Here is a 17,236-nt window from a genome sequence, read left to right as displayed (position 1 = left end):
AAGAGGTAAAGAACGCCTTGGGAGCTATGCAAAGGGGGGAGGCAGCTGGGGAGGATCAGGTAACAGCACATTTGTTGAAGGGTGGTGGGAACACTGTCCTAGAAAGATTGGCCGCCCTATATACACAATGCCTCATGACCTCAAACGTACCGGAATCTTGGAAGAACGCTAACATAATCCTAATCCATAAGGAAGGGGACGCCAAAGACTGGAAAAATTATGGACCGATCAGCTTACTGTCCGTTGCGTACAAAGTATTTACTAAGGTAATCACAAACAGAATCAGGAATACCTTAGACTTCTGTCATCCAAAGGACCAGGCCGGATTCCGTAAAGGCTACTCAACAATAGACCATATTCACACTATCAATCAGGTGATAGGGAAATGTGCGGAATATAACCAACCCTTATATATAGCCTTCATTGATTACGAAAAAGCATTTGATTCAGTCGAAACCTCAGCAGTCATGAAGGCGCTACGGAATCAGGGTGTAGATGAGCCATATGTAAAGATACTGGAAGATATCTATTGCGGTTCCACAGCCACCGCAATCCTCCACAAAGAAAGCAACAAAATCCCAACAAAGAAAGGCGTCAGACAGGGAGATACGATATCTCCAATGCTCTTCACAGCATGTTTACAGGAGGTATTCAGAGACCTGAAGTGGGAAGAATTTCGGATAAAAGTTGATGGAGAGAACCTTAGCAACTTGCGATTCGCTGATGATATTGCCTTGCTTAGTAACTCAGGAGGCGAATTGCAATGCATGATCACTGACCTGGAGAGGCAAAGCAGAAGGGTGGGTCTGAAAATTAATCTACAGAAAACTAAAGTAATGTTTAACAGTCTCGGAAGAGAACAGCAGTTTACGATAGGTAAAGAGGGACTGGAAGTGGTAAGGGAATACATCTACTTAGGGCAGGTAGTGACCACGGACCCGGATCATGAGACTGAAATAACCAGAAGAATAAGAATGGGCTGGGGTGCGTTTGGCAGGCATTCTCAAATCATGAACAGCAGGTTGCCACTATCCCTGAAGAGGAAAGTGTATAACAGCTGTGTCTTACCAGTACTCACCTACGGGGCAGAAACCTGGAGGCTTACGAAAAGGGTTCTGCTGAAATTGACGACGACGCAACGAGCTATGGAAAGAAGAATGATAGGTGTAACGTTAAGGGATAAGAAAAGAGCAGATTGGGTGAGGGAACAAACGCGGGTAAATGACATCCTATTTGAAATCAAGAAAAAGAAATGGGCATGGGCCGGACATGTAATGAGGAGGGAAGATAACCGATGGTCATTAAGGGTTGCGGACTGGATTCCAAGGGAAGGGAAGCGTAGTAGGGGGCGACAGAAAGGGGGCGGCAGAAAGAAAGAAAGAGAGCCCGCCGTGCGCTGTGCTTTCGCTGCGTATACGAGCACGCGCTGATGCGACACGCAGCACGAAGGTCAATTCGCTCGCTGCTGCTGCCGCTCTTCCTCCCTTCAGCTTTGTGACTGACAGCGAGTTTGCACCCCCACTGAGTGAGCTAAGTTCTCGTTTGCTTGTTCGCGCGTGACACTATGCTTGTTAATGTAGGTATCATGCCTATGTTTACAAGCTTATACGGCCGATAAAATTACTATTCTTACTTCGTACACCAGTGTGCTATCGCAATCGATGCTTCGCCTATCGGGCAGAACTGCGACTTTTTTTGTTTAGCGACTGAACGAACGGACAAAAACAAAAGACGAATGAGTGAACGAACGAAGCAATGAATGAATGAATTAATTAATGAAGTATTCCTCTTAATGCGGCACCCAGCAACGATGACCTGCTGTACACACTGGGCTGGTGGTTTGCCCAACAGTTCTCGGTGATTGCTTCACTCGACGGCAGTGTCGCGTCCTACGGCAGCTCAGCAGTGGCAGCGGCGAACCGACCCAGCGACTGCTATGCCCTCACTGAGAGCCGCTTCCGGCGGCAGCTCTTCCTGGAGAGGGCGCATGCATCGCTGGGACGTGCGGGCATGCGGCAGGTCGAAGTCATTCTGAACAAGATCCGCCACACTACGATGACATTGCTCAGGTGCGCCCTTATAAGTCAGCGTTGTTACTTAAAAGTGCAGTTCCTTGTCTGAAGCTCTTGGAGCACCTTGAGGGTTGGTGCGCCGGCCCTTAGTCGGGGTTGTGTATACTTTCCGGAATGTCTTTCTTTTTAACGAATAATTGCTCCTGTGTTGGCGTTACCTGTGTCATCTCGTGAACTATATTTGAGACCGAGTGACGTCTTCGATCCTGTCTCTATATATTGCGGACTAAGGATCCAAGGAACAGTCTGCATTAGGCTGATGCAAAGCCCGTTACCAGTCATTGCTCTGGTCACCGAGGAGCAAGCAAGCAAGTATACTGGAATTGAGCTCGTCGCATAGCAAAATTTTTATGATGCCCAAAACGGACCTCTTGGTTTTGGTGCTCTTTATAAAACGTGATGTATGGTCTCCAGCGGCATCTTGTATGTATATATATATATATAGGCCGTGGAAGTGACGGGAATAATGAGCACGAATGCAGTCATCCTGATGGTTCCACCAGCTAGTGATTATGTTCATCGTCACAGTCTAATAAAGGAAATCAGCCGCAGTATCTTTGTTTGTGTACTTGCATTCTTGAGTGATTATGACAGCTGCAGCACTATGTGGCCGTCTGTCTGTCCTTTCCAAAACGCCATCCGTGTCATTAGGCTGGGTTAATATTTCCTTTCTTTTTGTTCCTTTTCTGCGGTCCATAGAAGGCAACATTAGCTCAGGGGTGTAAATTATTTCACATGGGAAAGGAGAAATGGTTTTTCGTGGCAGCCACTGCACCAAATTTAGTGAAGTTTGCTGCATTGAAAGGAAAAGCCAAATCTAGTGATTGCTGCTAGCGAAATTTTGATGTAGCCGAGCAATTTGATTAGATCGATGGCTTAAGGTTGCAAATTTTCTGAAAGTGGAACTACAAAGTTTAGAACTCTGTAACTCAACAATGTGAAATGATATCGCAATTCTGCATACTACTTTCAATATTGCATCTAAAGAGGTCAGATTCGATGTATTCTACATAGCTCTCACGTAAAGCACTATAATTTGAGTAGAACTTTTGCAAAACCTTTGCTAACATTGTAACAAACTGGCAGAATATATAAATGAACATATAAAATTTAACCGCTTCGAATTTTCTAACGGATGCAATTAACAATACTGCGATATGTGTTCCTGGAGTAGAGTGCGGATTTGTAACTTCGTGCTTCGACATTTTTTTTTCAAACTTAACAATTATGGCAATTTTCTTAAAACAAATTTATGCATGAACCGAAATTCTGCTTACAACAGTCACTAGAATTGGACATTTTCTCGCAAATGCCCTACATTTCATTAAAATCAACCAAGTGGTTATCACACAAAAGCATTTCTGCGTTTTAAATGCATTTGAGGAGGCAGCGTAAGAGATGCGCCCGAGCTAAAGCGTCCACTTAAGATCCGTAGCGTGTGTTAACTAACCACTTAGTCGTAATCTATCTTACTTATTTTACTTTTCGTTCTTTGTGTTCGCTACCTCTACACCGACAATATACCAGCCATGTTTAGCACTCTAGAATGCGAGTAGACGAAGCGGCGTACTAGGAAAGATACGCTAACAATTTTCGCTGCCCTTTTGTTCTGCGTCAACAAAACTATCATCATCAGCAATGGCTCATACCCACCTAAGCAAGTAAAAGAAAAAACAATGGCTCATCCATTTTGTAATGCAGAAAATAGTTACGTAATATAGTATGGTCGTCCACGCAAATGCGCACAAATAAATGTGTGTTCTTACATTTTTTTCAAAATTCTGTGTCACCTCTGCCGTGTGTTTTAAAAGCTTCGCGGATCATCCACCTTCACCGAGTTGAACGGCGCTCAATCTCAGTTCGTACAGATCGTGGTGGTTTCTCTTTCCTTCCTCCATGCTACGCTGGAATACCATTTTCGACGTAGCTTGCATAAGGCCACGTTCTCACATGTACCCGTATCCGGGTCATAGCGGTACTGATTTTCTTTTAATCATAATAAAAAAACACGCATCTTCTTTAATTTCCCTCTTTCCTCTCCACGTGTAGTTCAGTAACAGCTTGCCTTCATCCACCTGGCTTCATGCAGCTCCATCTCGTGGATGGACGAGCAGACTCGCAAGGAAGCAGCCGCCATTGTTGGGCGCACGGAATTCGAGGCATGGAAACCCCACATCGCAGACAACCGCGATGGTGAGGACCGCCAAGAAAAGCTGGTGGAAAGGTGAGCTCTAAACCGACGGTTCCTAATTGTACAGTGTCTCCAGCCAGTTGGTGCTTTGTCGTAGAAGTCACCACTACGCATGTGTGGCTTGAAAGGGCCCCTTAACAGGTTCGGACATTTAAACGCACAAGGCGAGTGCATACAGTGCACGATGGTGATCGCGACGATCACCATCGTCGCGATCATGTCTGTAGGCTGTGTAAGTGGCACTTTACGAATTTTCAGGCGCATTTTATTTGGAGAAATTCAATGATTTCCGTAACGCCTATATCCGGTCGAGGGCATGCGTGAATTGGGTTGCGTGGTTCGATTTTCTTGGTTGGAGGTGTCACCACAGGCCCCGACACCAGGTTTTCAGCGACACGGCGCCTTTAACACAATCGCGTAAAAAAAATATTGAAAACAGTGCCCTTGACGTATGCGTCACGCGATCCTTCAGCTCCGGTATGGGATAACGCAGGGAATGGATTTTCCTTGCGGAGGCTACACGGGGGCAAGGGGATAGAGTACCTATGTTGGCGGCGAAGCTGGGCTGCTGAATTTATGGGTTCGCGGAACTTCAGACGTTCCTGTCTGTGCTATTGGTAAGCGAATTAGAAAAGTTGTTGCGTTAAAACGACACCTATAAAGCACTCCATGTCTTCAAGCATATGCCCACAATTTGCGATGTGGCCTGGTGAGGGGCCCTTTAAGCACGAGCAAGATGCCCTGTGTAGCACGGAGCTTGTTTTAAGTAGGGCAAAGCGATTCCGAAGGCCGGGTGAGAGGAACTCACACTTTTTTAATTACCCCCTGAAAAGTCATCCTTCATTATTTGTGCTTTTAGGTACTTGGTAAAAATTTGTTGATAAACTTTGAAAATAATTTACGGCCCCAGTGCCACTAGGAGGTTTCTAGTGGGCATCAGACCACACCAATTTAGTTGTTTACGAAGCTTTCCAGTTCGCGTGGCTCTTCTTTTCCGCCCTCCATCAGTCGCCGCTTCGCGGCACTATAGCTTTATTTTAAATGCAGAAAAGAAATGAAAGTTATGCAGAATGCAGCGCGTAGTAACCAGTCGAATATTACGTTTTCGATTGTGCACTAAACTCCTTTTTACAGACATGAGCGGACACCAATGTTAATAATTTTTATATGGATTGCTCGTTCTAGTTTAAGAAGAAATTGCCCTCGTCCAGGGTGCGCAACCGCGACGGACAACTTTCCTGGGTTGTCTCACTACCAGGCGAACTAACCCGGAGGCTAGCAGATCGCTGGAGCGAGTACCAATAAGTCGACAAATCGAAGCACATGTTCCTAGAACATAGTAAATCAGTTCAGTAGAAACCCGCAAGATGGCGGGAAGTTCACGAGAACGTGAAATTCGCTCTTATGTATTCTGATTTCATCTCTTTTAGTCTTCGCATACATTCATCCACTTTGCAGCCTTCCACAGAACTTATTTTCCACAGATTATTCTGTTTCTTAGTTAAGTAGTACTGGTTACTTTATGGATAAGAACACTGTAAATGCAGGATGCTATTTAGGAGGTTGCTAAAATGAGTAGACCCGGCTGAGCAAGAGTATACTCATGGTGCTATTTCGTCCACATCAAATTCCGCCATATTGTCAAATTCGTAGTCTTGTCAACTCTTATTGGATCACGTGACTGCTAAAGCTTCTTTAATTTAAGTGTAACGCCAAATAGGCGGAAATCGGAAACGTCGTAAATGGGTCGTATTCAAGTTCGCCGGCCAGCGAAGGCCTCCAGTGGACAACAGAAACTAATATCACAGGTCACGACTCTACTGGATGCGTACTGCGGAAGCAATTTCAAGAGCCCGAAATAAGTCATCGGTGCCACGCTTCGGGAATCATATTTAACAGACCGTGTATGCGTTCCGTCGCGGTTGTCTTGAGTGCGAAACACATGGTATTTGTTGCACACAGGAGCGCACGTGATGGAGAACGCACTGCACGGAAGGAGTCGGCGGTCAGCGGCAGCAATGCGAGCGATACCGAAAGCGTCGAAAACCGAATGTCTGACGCACGTCCGGAATCGCCTGCGCCGCGACGGCCACAAATCGGTGAACGGGAGCAGGGGCGTACGTCCTCGTACGCGACGGTGGTTCAAGGCTGGATCGACTCTGCGATCAGATACAAGTTACTTTCCCCCAACTGGCCCCTGGACGACTCCCTGCTGCATCGACATCTGTCGTACGCCACACTGGTCCAGTACGACCACTGGTGGAACTCCGCCTTCCTCCAGATGGCGGCGTTCGCGGAGCCTCTCTTCTACCTGGACGGCCCGCCGTCCGCCAACTACGGAGGTCTCGGCGTCGTCCTTGCCAGGCACCTCTTCAAGGCCTACGACTACGCGGTGAGTTCAGCGAAACGCCGGACCTTCTCTGCCGTATACTGTGGGCGGGCTGCACGGCGGCACTCTGCTGCCACGAAATGCGCGGTCGACGCGTCCACATTTTATATAACACAAATTATGCTCTTCGATGCAAATTGGTTGAAGCCGAATGTTGGCATATAAGGAACGACGTGCAAGCGCTAGATTGGTTTGTAGCAGACGTCAAGCAGAAGAATCTGCTGAACACGCAACACCTCGTTCATTCAAGGCCAAACTTCGAAAGTAAGATAAATTTCACCGCTCGGTGTGCATCTGGGCTGAAGGAGACATTTGGAACGCTTAGTCAATGGAAATGCTGTTCCTGTCGACACAAAACAAGTACGAAAGTGCGGCGATGATATCAGTACACTCGGGGCTCACCACTTGCGTAGTCCTCTCCATAAAACATTATTTATTTATTTTTATTTTATTTAGAACATACTGCAGGCCTACAGTAGGCCCAAGCAGGAGGGGCGAATACATAATATATGCAAAAGAACAGGATTAGCAAAATTGAAAAATGCTAAATACAAGTTGTGACACAAAATACAGCAATAAATACAACAAGGCTCAGATGCAAAATACAAAAAGTAAACGTAGAAATAAATGGCTCTCAAATTAAATGCTGTGAAGAAAACATTGAGTCAAAAGAATCAGCTCTGGTTAAAAGATCTGGCGGACACCTGTTCCACTCCTCAATGGTACGTGGAAAAAATGAGTATTTAAAGGCGTTAATCCTAGCACTGTAAGGGGTTAATGATTGTGCATGATGATTTCGTGTTTGGCGCGTAGTGTTAGGTTTAAGGAAGGGGTCTGCATTCATAGACAGTTTATGGTTTTTTAGTAAGAACAGTAGTTTCAGTCTTTGAATTTTCCGGCGCAGCTGTAATGTTTCAATACCGTGAGTTCGCATGAGGGTCGTTGGTGAGTCAGTTACACGATACTTTGAAAAAATAAAACGGATGGCTTTGCGTTGAATCATTTCAAGGGCCTCGATGTTACGTTTAGTGTAGGGATCCCAGACGGTGCACGCATATTCTAGTGATGGCCTTATTATTGAAAAGTAGGTTAATTTTTTAAGTTCAGGTGGGGCAAGTTTTAGTTTATGTCTAAGAAAGCAGAGTTTACGAAAGGCTGAGGAGCATACGTTGGACACATGTTTATTCCAGCTAAGGTTTTTCGTTATTGTAACTCCTAGATACTTGTACGAGGGGCCGTGGAGCAAGAAGAACGTTTAATACACAAACATGACGCAGCTGTTAGTGTACTGAATACATTCTTTCATCCTTTATGGAAATCATTATCCATGGTACTGTGACTTGCGTCGCTCATATCGCCACTTATAAAGTGGATTTCTAAAGGATATGCAGCCAATTCGGTGGGCATGGCAGCAAACATACTACCCTACCGTTGTGTGCCGGTTGCACTGGCTGTTTATTTTTTTTTTTTCGAGACTGATATGAGGGAGTATACATATGCCACGTACCATAATGGTATTCTCCCTTTCAGAAAGCGACATATCGCAACCATATTGCTCACCCGCCGTGCAGTCGCGCGCGCACACAACGAAAGTATGTCATATTCCACTGTGTCCCAGAGCGCGATCATGCTCTATGGATCGCTTGTGTCTGTCTCAGCATTCGCGTAGCACTGACTTACACTGGTAGTCGGGTGTTCTCGTGCACAGTGCTTATAAAATCTTGCTGCACAAAACTAGACAAATGTCCTAAACAATGTCCGAAACTAGACAAGTGTCCTAGAACTTTCTCTTCCGTCAAGGGCGATTATACGGTTTTTCGAGCGTTGTCACCAGCACTTTTTTTTGTACATCGTAACGTGGACAGTCACAGAGGAGGTGCGCGATCGTCTCCTCGCAGCCGCAGGTGTTGGAAGCAGGGCTATCGGCCATTCTAATGTGGACGGAATAAGAGTTCGTGAATGCCACGCCGAGCCATAGGCGGCACAGAAGTGTTGCTTCCGCTCGTGGCAACCCAGGTGGAAGACGGAGTTGGAAACTTGGATTCAATCTGTGAAGACGTGCGTTCGTGAACTCACTAGTGTTCCACAGTGTTAGCGTAAGCTCGCGTGCGACGGAGCGAAGACTTGCGGCTGCATCTGTTCTTGACAGCGGTATGGGTATAATCTCTGCACCATCGTGGGCCGAGCGGGCAGCGTCATCCGCACTCGAGTTTGCGGCGTCGAAGTATCATATACTTCGACGCCCCAAATGTCTCGTCGGACAAACATGAAATGGTATAAAAGTTGCCATATAAGAGCTATAAAAGTTGGTCTTCAGTGACGTCCATTTCGCGAAATTTGGTTGCGCAACACCACGTGACCATTGAATCGGCGCTATTGTAATCGACGTTGAAAAAAAAATGGACCGCCACCGGCTGTCCGCGAACCACCGTAAAAATTCGCAAAAGAGCCAAAGAAAGAGCAAACTGCGCGTATGTTTGCGCCTAAAACGGCTCCTCGCATTTCGTCCGCGGTGTCGTTCAAATCTTGTCAATCGTGCGAGCGCCTGCTTGAGCGCCTTCGTACGATACTGTCACGCGCTTTAGAGTTGCCCATTAGGGGGGAACCCAAACGCAAGGTAGGAAGAGTACGTTGCTTGGCGCCTGTCTGACAAGGAATCCCTTGTGTTCGAGGAGGGATGCAGTTTTAGGTCACGAGGAAGCGATCATTACGCTTCGAAAGAAAAATAAAGGTCAGTGATGCTTTCTTTCTTGCGTTCGCACCAGCACGGCACGCAACTCGACGCGGATCGCAACGTGCGCCCCTGGATGTCTCGCTCCAGTCTCGAGTCGTTCGAGAACAAGCTGGCCTGCGTCAACGACAGCAGCTGGATGATGGCGCACTTGGCCGCGATTGAGATCGCCTACGCGGCCGCCTTCGGATCGGGGAGCGTGCGAGGAGGCCAGACTGCGGCGGAAGACGGCGAGCGGAAGAGCAACTGGCTTCCGGGTCTGCAGCGAAAGGCCGTCTCGCCGGAAATGGTCTTCTTCCTAGTCTACTGTCGCTCCAGCTGCCGGTCCAGGCACGGTGACCGGCGCGGTCAATCGAACCCGCACAGGCGGCGTTGCGGCGAAGTGCTGAAGCGCGTGGCCGCCTTCGGGCGAGCTTTCAAGTGCCGCCCCGACTCTCGGATGATGTCGTGGGGTCCGAAGTGCTCGTTCTTTGGTAACTGAAGAAGGAGACACATGGGGAAAACATTGGACCTACGCAGTCGACAACTGCTTCAGTGGCAAATAGACGCGATAGGTTCGCGCGGTAATACTTATACGTACTTCATGATCCGTTACCACAGTTTTGAACGCTATCTTAAAGGTTGAGTGCCATCCCGCGGCTTTTACTTGTGATGCTATATTCTTTCTTTTTTTTTCTATCGAATTAGATGACGTGCTCTCCGTTGCACGTTTCGTCTGTGTTGCGATTAAATCTAGCTGCTGCAAAGAATTTGTTTTGCTTGCTTCCTTCTAGTGACTAGTAGCACATTTTCAAGGGCCACTGCTCTGGGACGGATCTTTGTTTCATTAACTCTATCTATTATCCCTGGTCCGGATAAAGTGTTCCTTCGCTTAAGTTTGCCGCAATAATGCTCGCTCCACCTTTTCAACTTTTTCCTGCCGAGTGCGACGCCGTACAGGTGCACAGGCCCTCGGTAGAACTAAACTCGCTGGTCATGGAACGAGGCGCAGCCAAAGGTAATGGCCGAATAAAACTTCCATTAGGGAAGGATTTTAAAAAGCCGCAGTTTCGCCCAAAAGGCGAAGTATCGATTGCAATATATCGACTGTGAGGTATGTTCGTACGCTGAAAGATATGAAAAAAAATAAGAAATTATGGGTAGCTTTTATTCAATCGCTCGAGATAGTTTTCACCTGTATGGTACATGTTTCCTAAATGTGTGCTTTTCTAATTTTTTTATATATTACGGATGCTTCAGAGTGCGCTCCTGTTTCCACCACCGCCAAGCATGCTGACCAATGTCGACCGCTGCCTCGCTCACTCACTACCGCAGACCAATCCCACCAAAGGCTTCGACGGGATGAAAACAGAACTGATTCCAACTTCATAATGAATCCTTCATAAAGGTGTAGGTCCTACCTACCATAACCTGGCGTGTCGTTCAAGCTTCTTCCAAAATTTGATTGTCCTGGTCACATCATTACCCAAACTTTGCCCGTTAGTTACCACGTCGATCCACTGACGATGACAATTGGAGACTGTCGCCGTGGACGGGCAATTGTTCACGTGGACAGGCTCAAGGCTTATTAAGAGCCTATCGTATCACCGCTGCCCTGTATTGCAAGAATGGCTTAATTTAGAAGCGGGGGTGATTGTAAGGAAGGCTAATGGTCCACTAAAAAGTTCCATCCACCATTGCGTGTGTCGCGGCCAAATCGTCCCTCTATCTGAATTCACCACCGTTGCCTTTCTGGTTGCCACAGGACGACTCCCATAAACATCCTCACACTTCTAATACTTTTGCCTTCTTCGGCGAGAACATTCACGAAACACAAAGATGTTCGCAAAAGATTCTATTCGACTGTCCCAAGGTATCGCTAATAGCTCTGCTACCACCTCAGTATTGTAAACCATAAATAGCAAGAATTAAAGGAGGCTCTAATAATTCGTTATTTCAGAAAGAGATGCTGCGTGCACTGGCTCTCTCTGCTTTATTTCGTATCGCTCTACACATGGGTTTTCTTTTTTTTTCCCAAGCGTAGAGCGCCTAGAAGCGCTCGACACAGGTAACCTGAGTTCCACTCTCGGTCTCTCATTGCCTCTTCACGTCATAATTACGAATATTCATAGATTGGCAAAAACCGAAAGAAAGACCCTAATCGTCAAATTTGCGCTATACGACTTGCTCGCCTTGCGTAAGAGAACGCTGCTGTGCTGGCAGAATGGTCGACTGAACCTGAGCTGCCGCTGAAGGTTCCGTCCGGCACGACGGTCAGGGAGCTCAAGCTTTCCGCGCTGCACGAGCAGGGATCGTTCTCGCTGGCGGTGGTCGCTTTTGAGCGCCGCGATGTACCTGTGCGGCCACGGCTTCCAAGATCCCACCCTCGTGAACACCGCTCAGTCTCGGAAGCCGTACCTGAGCGGCCGGCAACACGCCCTGATGAGGCGAAACATGGAGGAAAGGCCATACGACGACTGCCGAAGGATTACGCAAGGGGCGCGCGTCTCGGCATCATTGCGACACAATAATTATAAGCTGGCTGTGGTTTAGTGCGCAGGGAGCGTTCGGAAAAATGCGAATAAAATCGGAAACTTAAAGTTAAGCGTGTTCGTGTTTCAGAAGAATTGATACAATAATCGAGGAAATGTATTCCGTACCTCCATTTTCCTTACAGATAAAGCGGGGAAATTTTTTCTAAGCGCATTTTATAAATTCATTGAGTGCGAGTATTTCCGTTCACTTAACGCCTCCGCGGCGTTCTTTCATCTAACGAAACTCGCAGCGTTTGTCGATTGGATATGGTTGTGTTTTACTATCGAAACATACAGCTTGCAGTGCATTCTTTTATTGCTGTTAGCACTCTTCCGCTATTTCAGGCGTTTTGAATCTATCTATCTATCTATCTATCTATCTATCTATCTATCTATCTATCTATCTATCTATCTATCTATCTATCTATCTATCTATCTATCTATCTATCTATCTATCTATCTATCTATCTATCTATCTATCTATCTATCTATCTATCTATCTATCTATCTATCTATCTATCTATCTATCTATCTATCTATCTATCTATCTATCTATCTATCTATCTATCTAATCTGTGAAAATATGAAATATATAACAGAACGGCTTATTCAGCATGACGCTGTTCGGAGCGACCAGGTTACCAATTTTCCAGATGCCGCTGTCGCCGTGTTGACAGGTCAATTGTTCCGCGGCCTCTGCGAACTCCGTTGCAATTGACTCTCTAAGACCCAGACTCTCAGTACATGTGCAATATGTCGCACAATATAGCAGTAAGCGGGGCGCTTACATGAGCACCTCTGATCTGGTATTGAAGGCCATTTGTTGGCTATTATTCGAAGCCAGGCAGCAAGGTAGTCAGCTTTATGGGTACCTACAAAAATATAAATCGGCATACTCCCATTTCGGCACTTATTATGTGAAAGCAAATGATAGCGACTTTATATATTCAATAAGTTTGGCACAAACCACCTAACATTGACTGTCGACGAGAATGTATCTAACATTGAATCAACATAGCACCACAACGTATTGCCACTGGCGAGACGAGTTATGTATGAGGTGTGCACTCGGCGGGACTGCTCCTTGCGCTTTTGTAAGAATACTCGGCGCCATCTAGTGTCCCTACTTCGAAGTCTGCGCGCAGCCTCCGAGATTCATGGCGCACGCTTACTGACGCGTCATGCAGCAACCCGTCTCCTCTCTCCCGCATCCTTATGTACACCCTGCCTTATTTAGAAGAGCTGACGGAAACTGTGCGTGTTTCTTCTCACACGATAAAGGTGCCGAGCAATTGCATGCGAACGCTGACAACTGTTCTGTCGGCAAGATGGCGAGGTGTGCTTTGAAAAGTGGCACACCCCCACTGCACTTATGGCGGACGCTGAGAATTGGTCCGTCTCTTGCCTTGCACGCGGTGGCACCTGCTTCAATACCCGAAGTTGGCGAGTTCTTATTTGAAAATTGCCCGCTGCATTTATGACAGAACTCGCTAAAGCACTGACGCTAATGACGTTCAGTGAGAAGCGGCTAGTGCCAAATGCATTTGTTGTGCAGCACGCGAAAAGTCGCTGTTCTTCAGCAGCACTTGTGACGTGGGCTCGATTCCGCTAAGCATCGGAGAAATTTACGTCATCCTTTTCGTCCTTGTACAGAGGCACATTCTCAGTGCCGCATGGCTGCTGAGCATGAGGTCACGGGATCGGATCCCGGTAACGGCGTCCGCATTCCGAAGGGGGCGAAATGCGAAAACACCGGTGTACCTAGATTTAGGTGCACGCTAAAGAAGCCCGAGTGGTCTAAATTTTCGGAGTCCACCACTAAGGCGTGCCTCATAATCAGAAAGTGGTTTTGGCACGTAAAATCCTATTAATTTTTTTTCAGTGCCGCATACCCAGCGCTCCAAGTCGGAGTCAGTCGGACCCATGTTGGCATGAAAGCGGTTGGTTGAACAGCGGTACACTTGTACATATCGCCACCAACTCAACCACACAAGTTGGTCGAACCCCGTTGCCTCAGCACAGCACCCCGATGCGCGACCAATTCGACCACGGGCTGACCACTAAGCCAGATATCCACGAAATGGGTTACACACATACACACAACCATAGCTCGCGGAAAGTGCGTCGAGTATCCTAAGAATCCAAATACATAATCAACAAGCAGGAATGCATGTTCATTGAGCTCATGTGAATGCATCCAAGGTCTTATAGAAGTAGAATGAACTGACTGGCGATTGCAAGGGCTCAAGCGAAAAGGCCAAGCCCCGAACAACATACACAAGGAAGGAAAAAAAAAACACGTTGTAGCATTTTCATAATGCCAGTAAAGACATGGCCAAAATTAAGGACACACTACAGATGCCAAACCACAAGAGAACGCACCTGTGAAGGCTGCGCCACTTCACCCCAAGAGCTAAAAAGCCGACACTATGACCCACACTATGGTCACCGATCGGGTCCCACATAAAGAACGTTGGCCGGACACCGTGCCACAACAGGGACTCTGACGCTAGAGTTTCACCACTGCGAGTCGCACTACTCCTTCTCTCTCACAGAATGCAAATGTCGTGATAGGGTCTCAATATAAATCAGTTTCGATAAAAGGGTCTAATTGATGTCTCATTCTCGTTTGCGAAGTAGAAGACGAAGAAGATAGCTCGCGCTTCCTAGGACGAGGTTGTTCTGCTTTCGAAGAGAACGCAAAACTACGGACACTTTTAGGGTCGCACAAAACGACAAGGCCCAGTGAATAGAAAAGAAGCATGCCCCGACGGCAGACTCCCGCGGTCATTGCTGTCAAGCCCACGTCGCCGGCACCTTCAGCGACCAACAGCGGCTCTTCCCCGACTAGCCCCATGCGCAATCACCAGCCAATCGAGGTCGGCGCACCACCAGCCACGTCACCGGTAAGCAGGAACGGCAACTCTCGCAGACCGCAGCATCACCACGCGTCAGATTCCAAAACAACCGAGTCAACGTCGCCGTCTAATGCCTTGCCCCCTGTAGCAGCGGTAGTTGCCAGCGGCAGCAGAAGCAGCACTATCCCTCGTAGTCCTTCTGCCAAAGTACGTGGCCAGTCAAAAAATCTCGGCACGGCCGCGTTTCAAGAGGGCAAAAATGCCGGTCCTCGTATCATCCTCCCGTACCACCTCCGGCGCCGTTTGGGGGATGCCAAGACTACTACGTTGCCGAAGAAGCCGTCAGTGATGGCCAGCAGCGCCACCGCTCGGAAACCACTTGAGCACCACTCGCCCGTGTTGCACGATGAGGGCGAGGGGAAGAAAAGAGAGGGTGGAAAGACCAAGCCCGCTGTCGATACTTTGCAACAGTACAGCGAACACGGACCCCGAGGTTTGAGTCCCAGCGTTGTCCAGAGCAGCCCATCCACGTCGAGCTTCGACGTGGCACGCCGCAGGGCCTCGTCGGCGCAGACTATGCTGAGCGAGGAGGTCATGGAAAGGCTGCACTCCCTGGTAAGTTTCCTGCTGCGGTCGTACTGTGCTTTGAGTAGCAGTCATGGAGGAAGGGAAGAATGAGTAGAGAACATTGCGCAAAACGAATAAATCCAAACAAGTCACGATAATACATAGTCATCACGACAGAACGCTTGATACGTTGTAGCTCTATCGCTCTTCAGGCTGAGCTCTCGAAGAGCAGCCAAACAAGTTCGCGCCGATTAAAGTATACCAGAAACTAGGTATCTCGGACACTGCAGTCACAAACGTCACGCGTACAGTAAACTTTTAATACGTTTAGCCTTTTAAGCCTACTTAACGGAATTTACGCTGCCTCTCTGTATCAATGTTTATCCGATTTCCCGCCAACTTGGGTCACTGGGATATATGGTCGTGATCTCCACGTTGTAGCACTGTAATGTGTCGTAGTTCGGACCGTTCACCTATGCTCGAACTACCACCGTTACAAATAGGCACCTGTTGTATACCGACGTCTGCTCCTGCAGCGCCGCGAATAAATCGAGTCACGTGACCCCGCGTTTCGACAATGTGAATGCGGGCCTATGCCTGTGTCACAAAGGACACTTTCTATCGGCATCGCTTTGCAAACGGGATCGGATTTCTCGATCTTGATCGAGCGATTTGCGCAAGCTGCGGAAACGAGTTCATCGCTGTCAAGGAATCTGATCTCGGTCGAGCACTATCGTGTAGCGAGGTGTCCTTGTGACACTTGAACTCGACGCCGACGCATTCTCGATCGCCCGCTTTCGGGGATACACTCTGATGCTGCCAGATCGCGTCAAAGTGTGCCCGCTTTCACTTGCTTATAAGCAAGAGAAATTTTGGAAAACGGCAACAGCTAAGAAGACACGAACAGCCAGTTGGCGTTAAATGTGTTGTCTTTTGACAATGGTATGAGAAGGATTGTCCGGTACACGCAGGTTAATGAGGGCGCCGGCCCAAAGCAGCGCAGTGCCCGGTGCCGCGATGTTCCCTGGAGGGCGTTCGCCACTTGTACCGTGGCCGTCGTGTTTCTGATCGCCGTATTGGCGGCGTACTTCGCTGGTCGCTTCTATTCGAGCGCCCAGAGACTCGGGCGCAACTCGTCCTGCAACAGTGCCGGCTGCCAGCTGCTGTCGAGCGAGGTCATCAACCGACTCAACATGAGCGTTGACCCTTGCGATGACATTGAGGCGCACGTCTGCGGTCCGGTCCGGTGGGAGAGTGACCTGGTCACCGACACGGCCACCCAGATGATGCGAGTTTGGATGGAGCGAGGAGCCTTGCACCTCGAGGCGAAGAGGAGGCCCGAAGGTGCGTCAGTGCTCATGGAATAAAATAATAATCTATGAAATAAACTTTGTGAGATGTGTGCCAATCCCAGGGCAAAACTTGCTTCACAGACAGCGAAGCAGTAAACCAGCAGATCTTACATAATTAGGAATTAATCCTCGTTGTTGCTGTGGGATGAATTGTTGGAAATGAGACGCTTCACTATAAGGGGGCATATCTTAGGTAATAGCTGACCTAATGAAAAAAAGCAGCGCAAGCTCTGAACGATGGCTATAGCAGAGACAGGACACAGGACTGACTAATAACGGAAATGACACACTTGAACGAGTTGACACAGGGAAATGAAATAACACACGGAAAAGACACAAATTTAACAATAATAGGCCTACATTTGTCGGGAACAAAACGGCCAAGTCTGTGGGCGCGAGATATGCGTTCATCGTTCCCGTCCAAACCAAACTTAAATCCGTTATTCAGAATAGTGCAGATTTTTCGTTCGCATTCACTCCACGTCTTTTTAGAGGTATCGGCGATGCTGTGTTGTATTAGATTCTCACGGCGTGAGCGATCTTTGATTTCGCTCAGTCTTTCA

At 47.7% G+C, this 17,236-nt stretch overlaps 2 protein-coding genes across 3 annotated transcripts in view; both read left to right on the top strand.

The window, feature by feature from the left end:
* Positions 1–10,231, top strand: part of LOC129384233 (uncharacterized) — a 50,116-nt gene extending 39,885 nt beyond the window's left edge. For both annotated transcript variants that reach the window (XM_072284041.1, XM_055069460.2), the window contains 4 exons: positions 1,806–2,069; positions 4,162–4,296; positions 6,226–6,655; positions 9,418–10,231. In XM_072284041.1, the coding sequence (XP_072140142.1) occupies positions 1,806–2,069; positions 4,162–4,296; positions 6,226–6,655; positions 9,418–9,864 (1,276 nt within the window). In that variant the 3' untranslated portion in view covers positions 9,865–10,231. The remainder of the gene's footprint in view (positions 1–1,805; positions 2,070–4,161; positions 4,297–6,225; positions 6,656–9,417) is intronic.
* A 4,370-nt stretch (positions 10,232–14,601) lies between these two features.
* On the top strand, positions 14,602–16,688 carry LOC129384405 (uncharacterized). The gene is made up of 2 exons (XM_055069860.2): positions 14,602–15,369; positions 16,293–16,688. The coding sequence occupies exons 1-2, from the start codon at positions 14,659–14,661 to the stop codon at positions 16,686–16,688; spliced, it is 1,107 nt and encodes a 368-aa protein (XP_054925835.2). The 5' UTR covers positions 14,602–14,658.
* Positions 16,689–17,236: the final 548 nt, after the last annotated feature.

Source organism: Dermacentor andersoni, chromosome 8 (genome assembly GCF_023375885.2).
Source record: "Dermacentor andersoni chromosome 8, qqDerAnde1_hic_scaffold, whole genome shotgun sequence".
Taxonomy (NCBI): domain Eukaryota; kingdom Metazoa; phylum Arthropoda; class Arachnida; order Ixodida; family Ixodidae; genus Dermacentor; species Dermacentor andersoni.
Note: the sequence above shows the minus strand (reverse complement) of the source record. Positions and strands in the feature narration are given on the sequence as shown.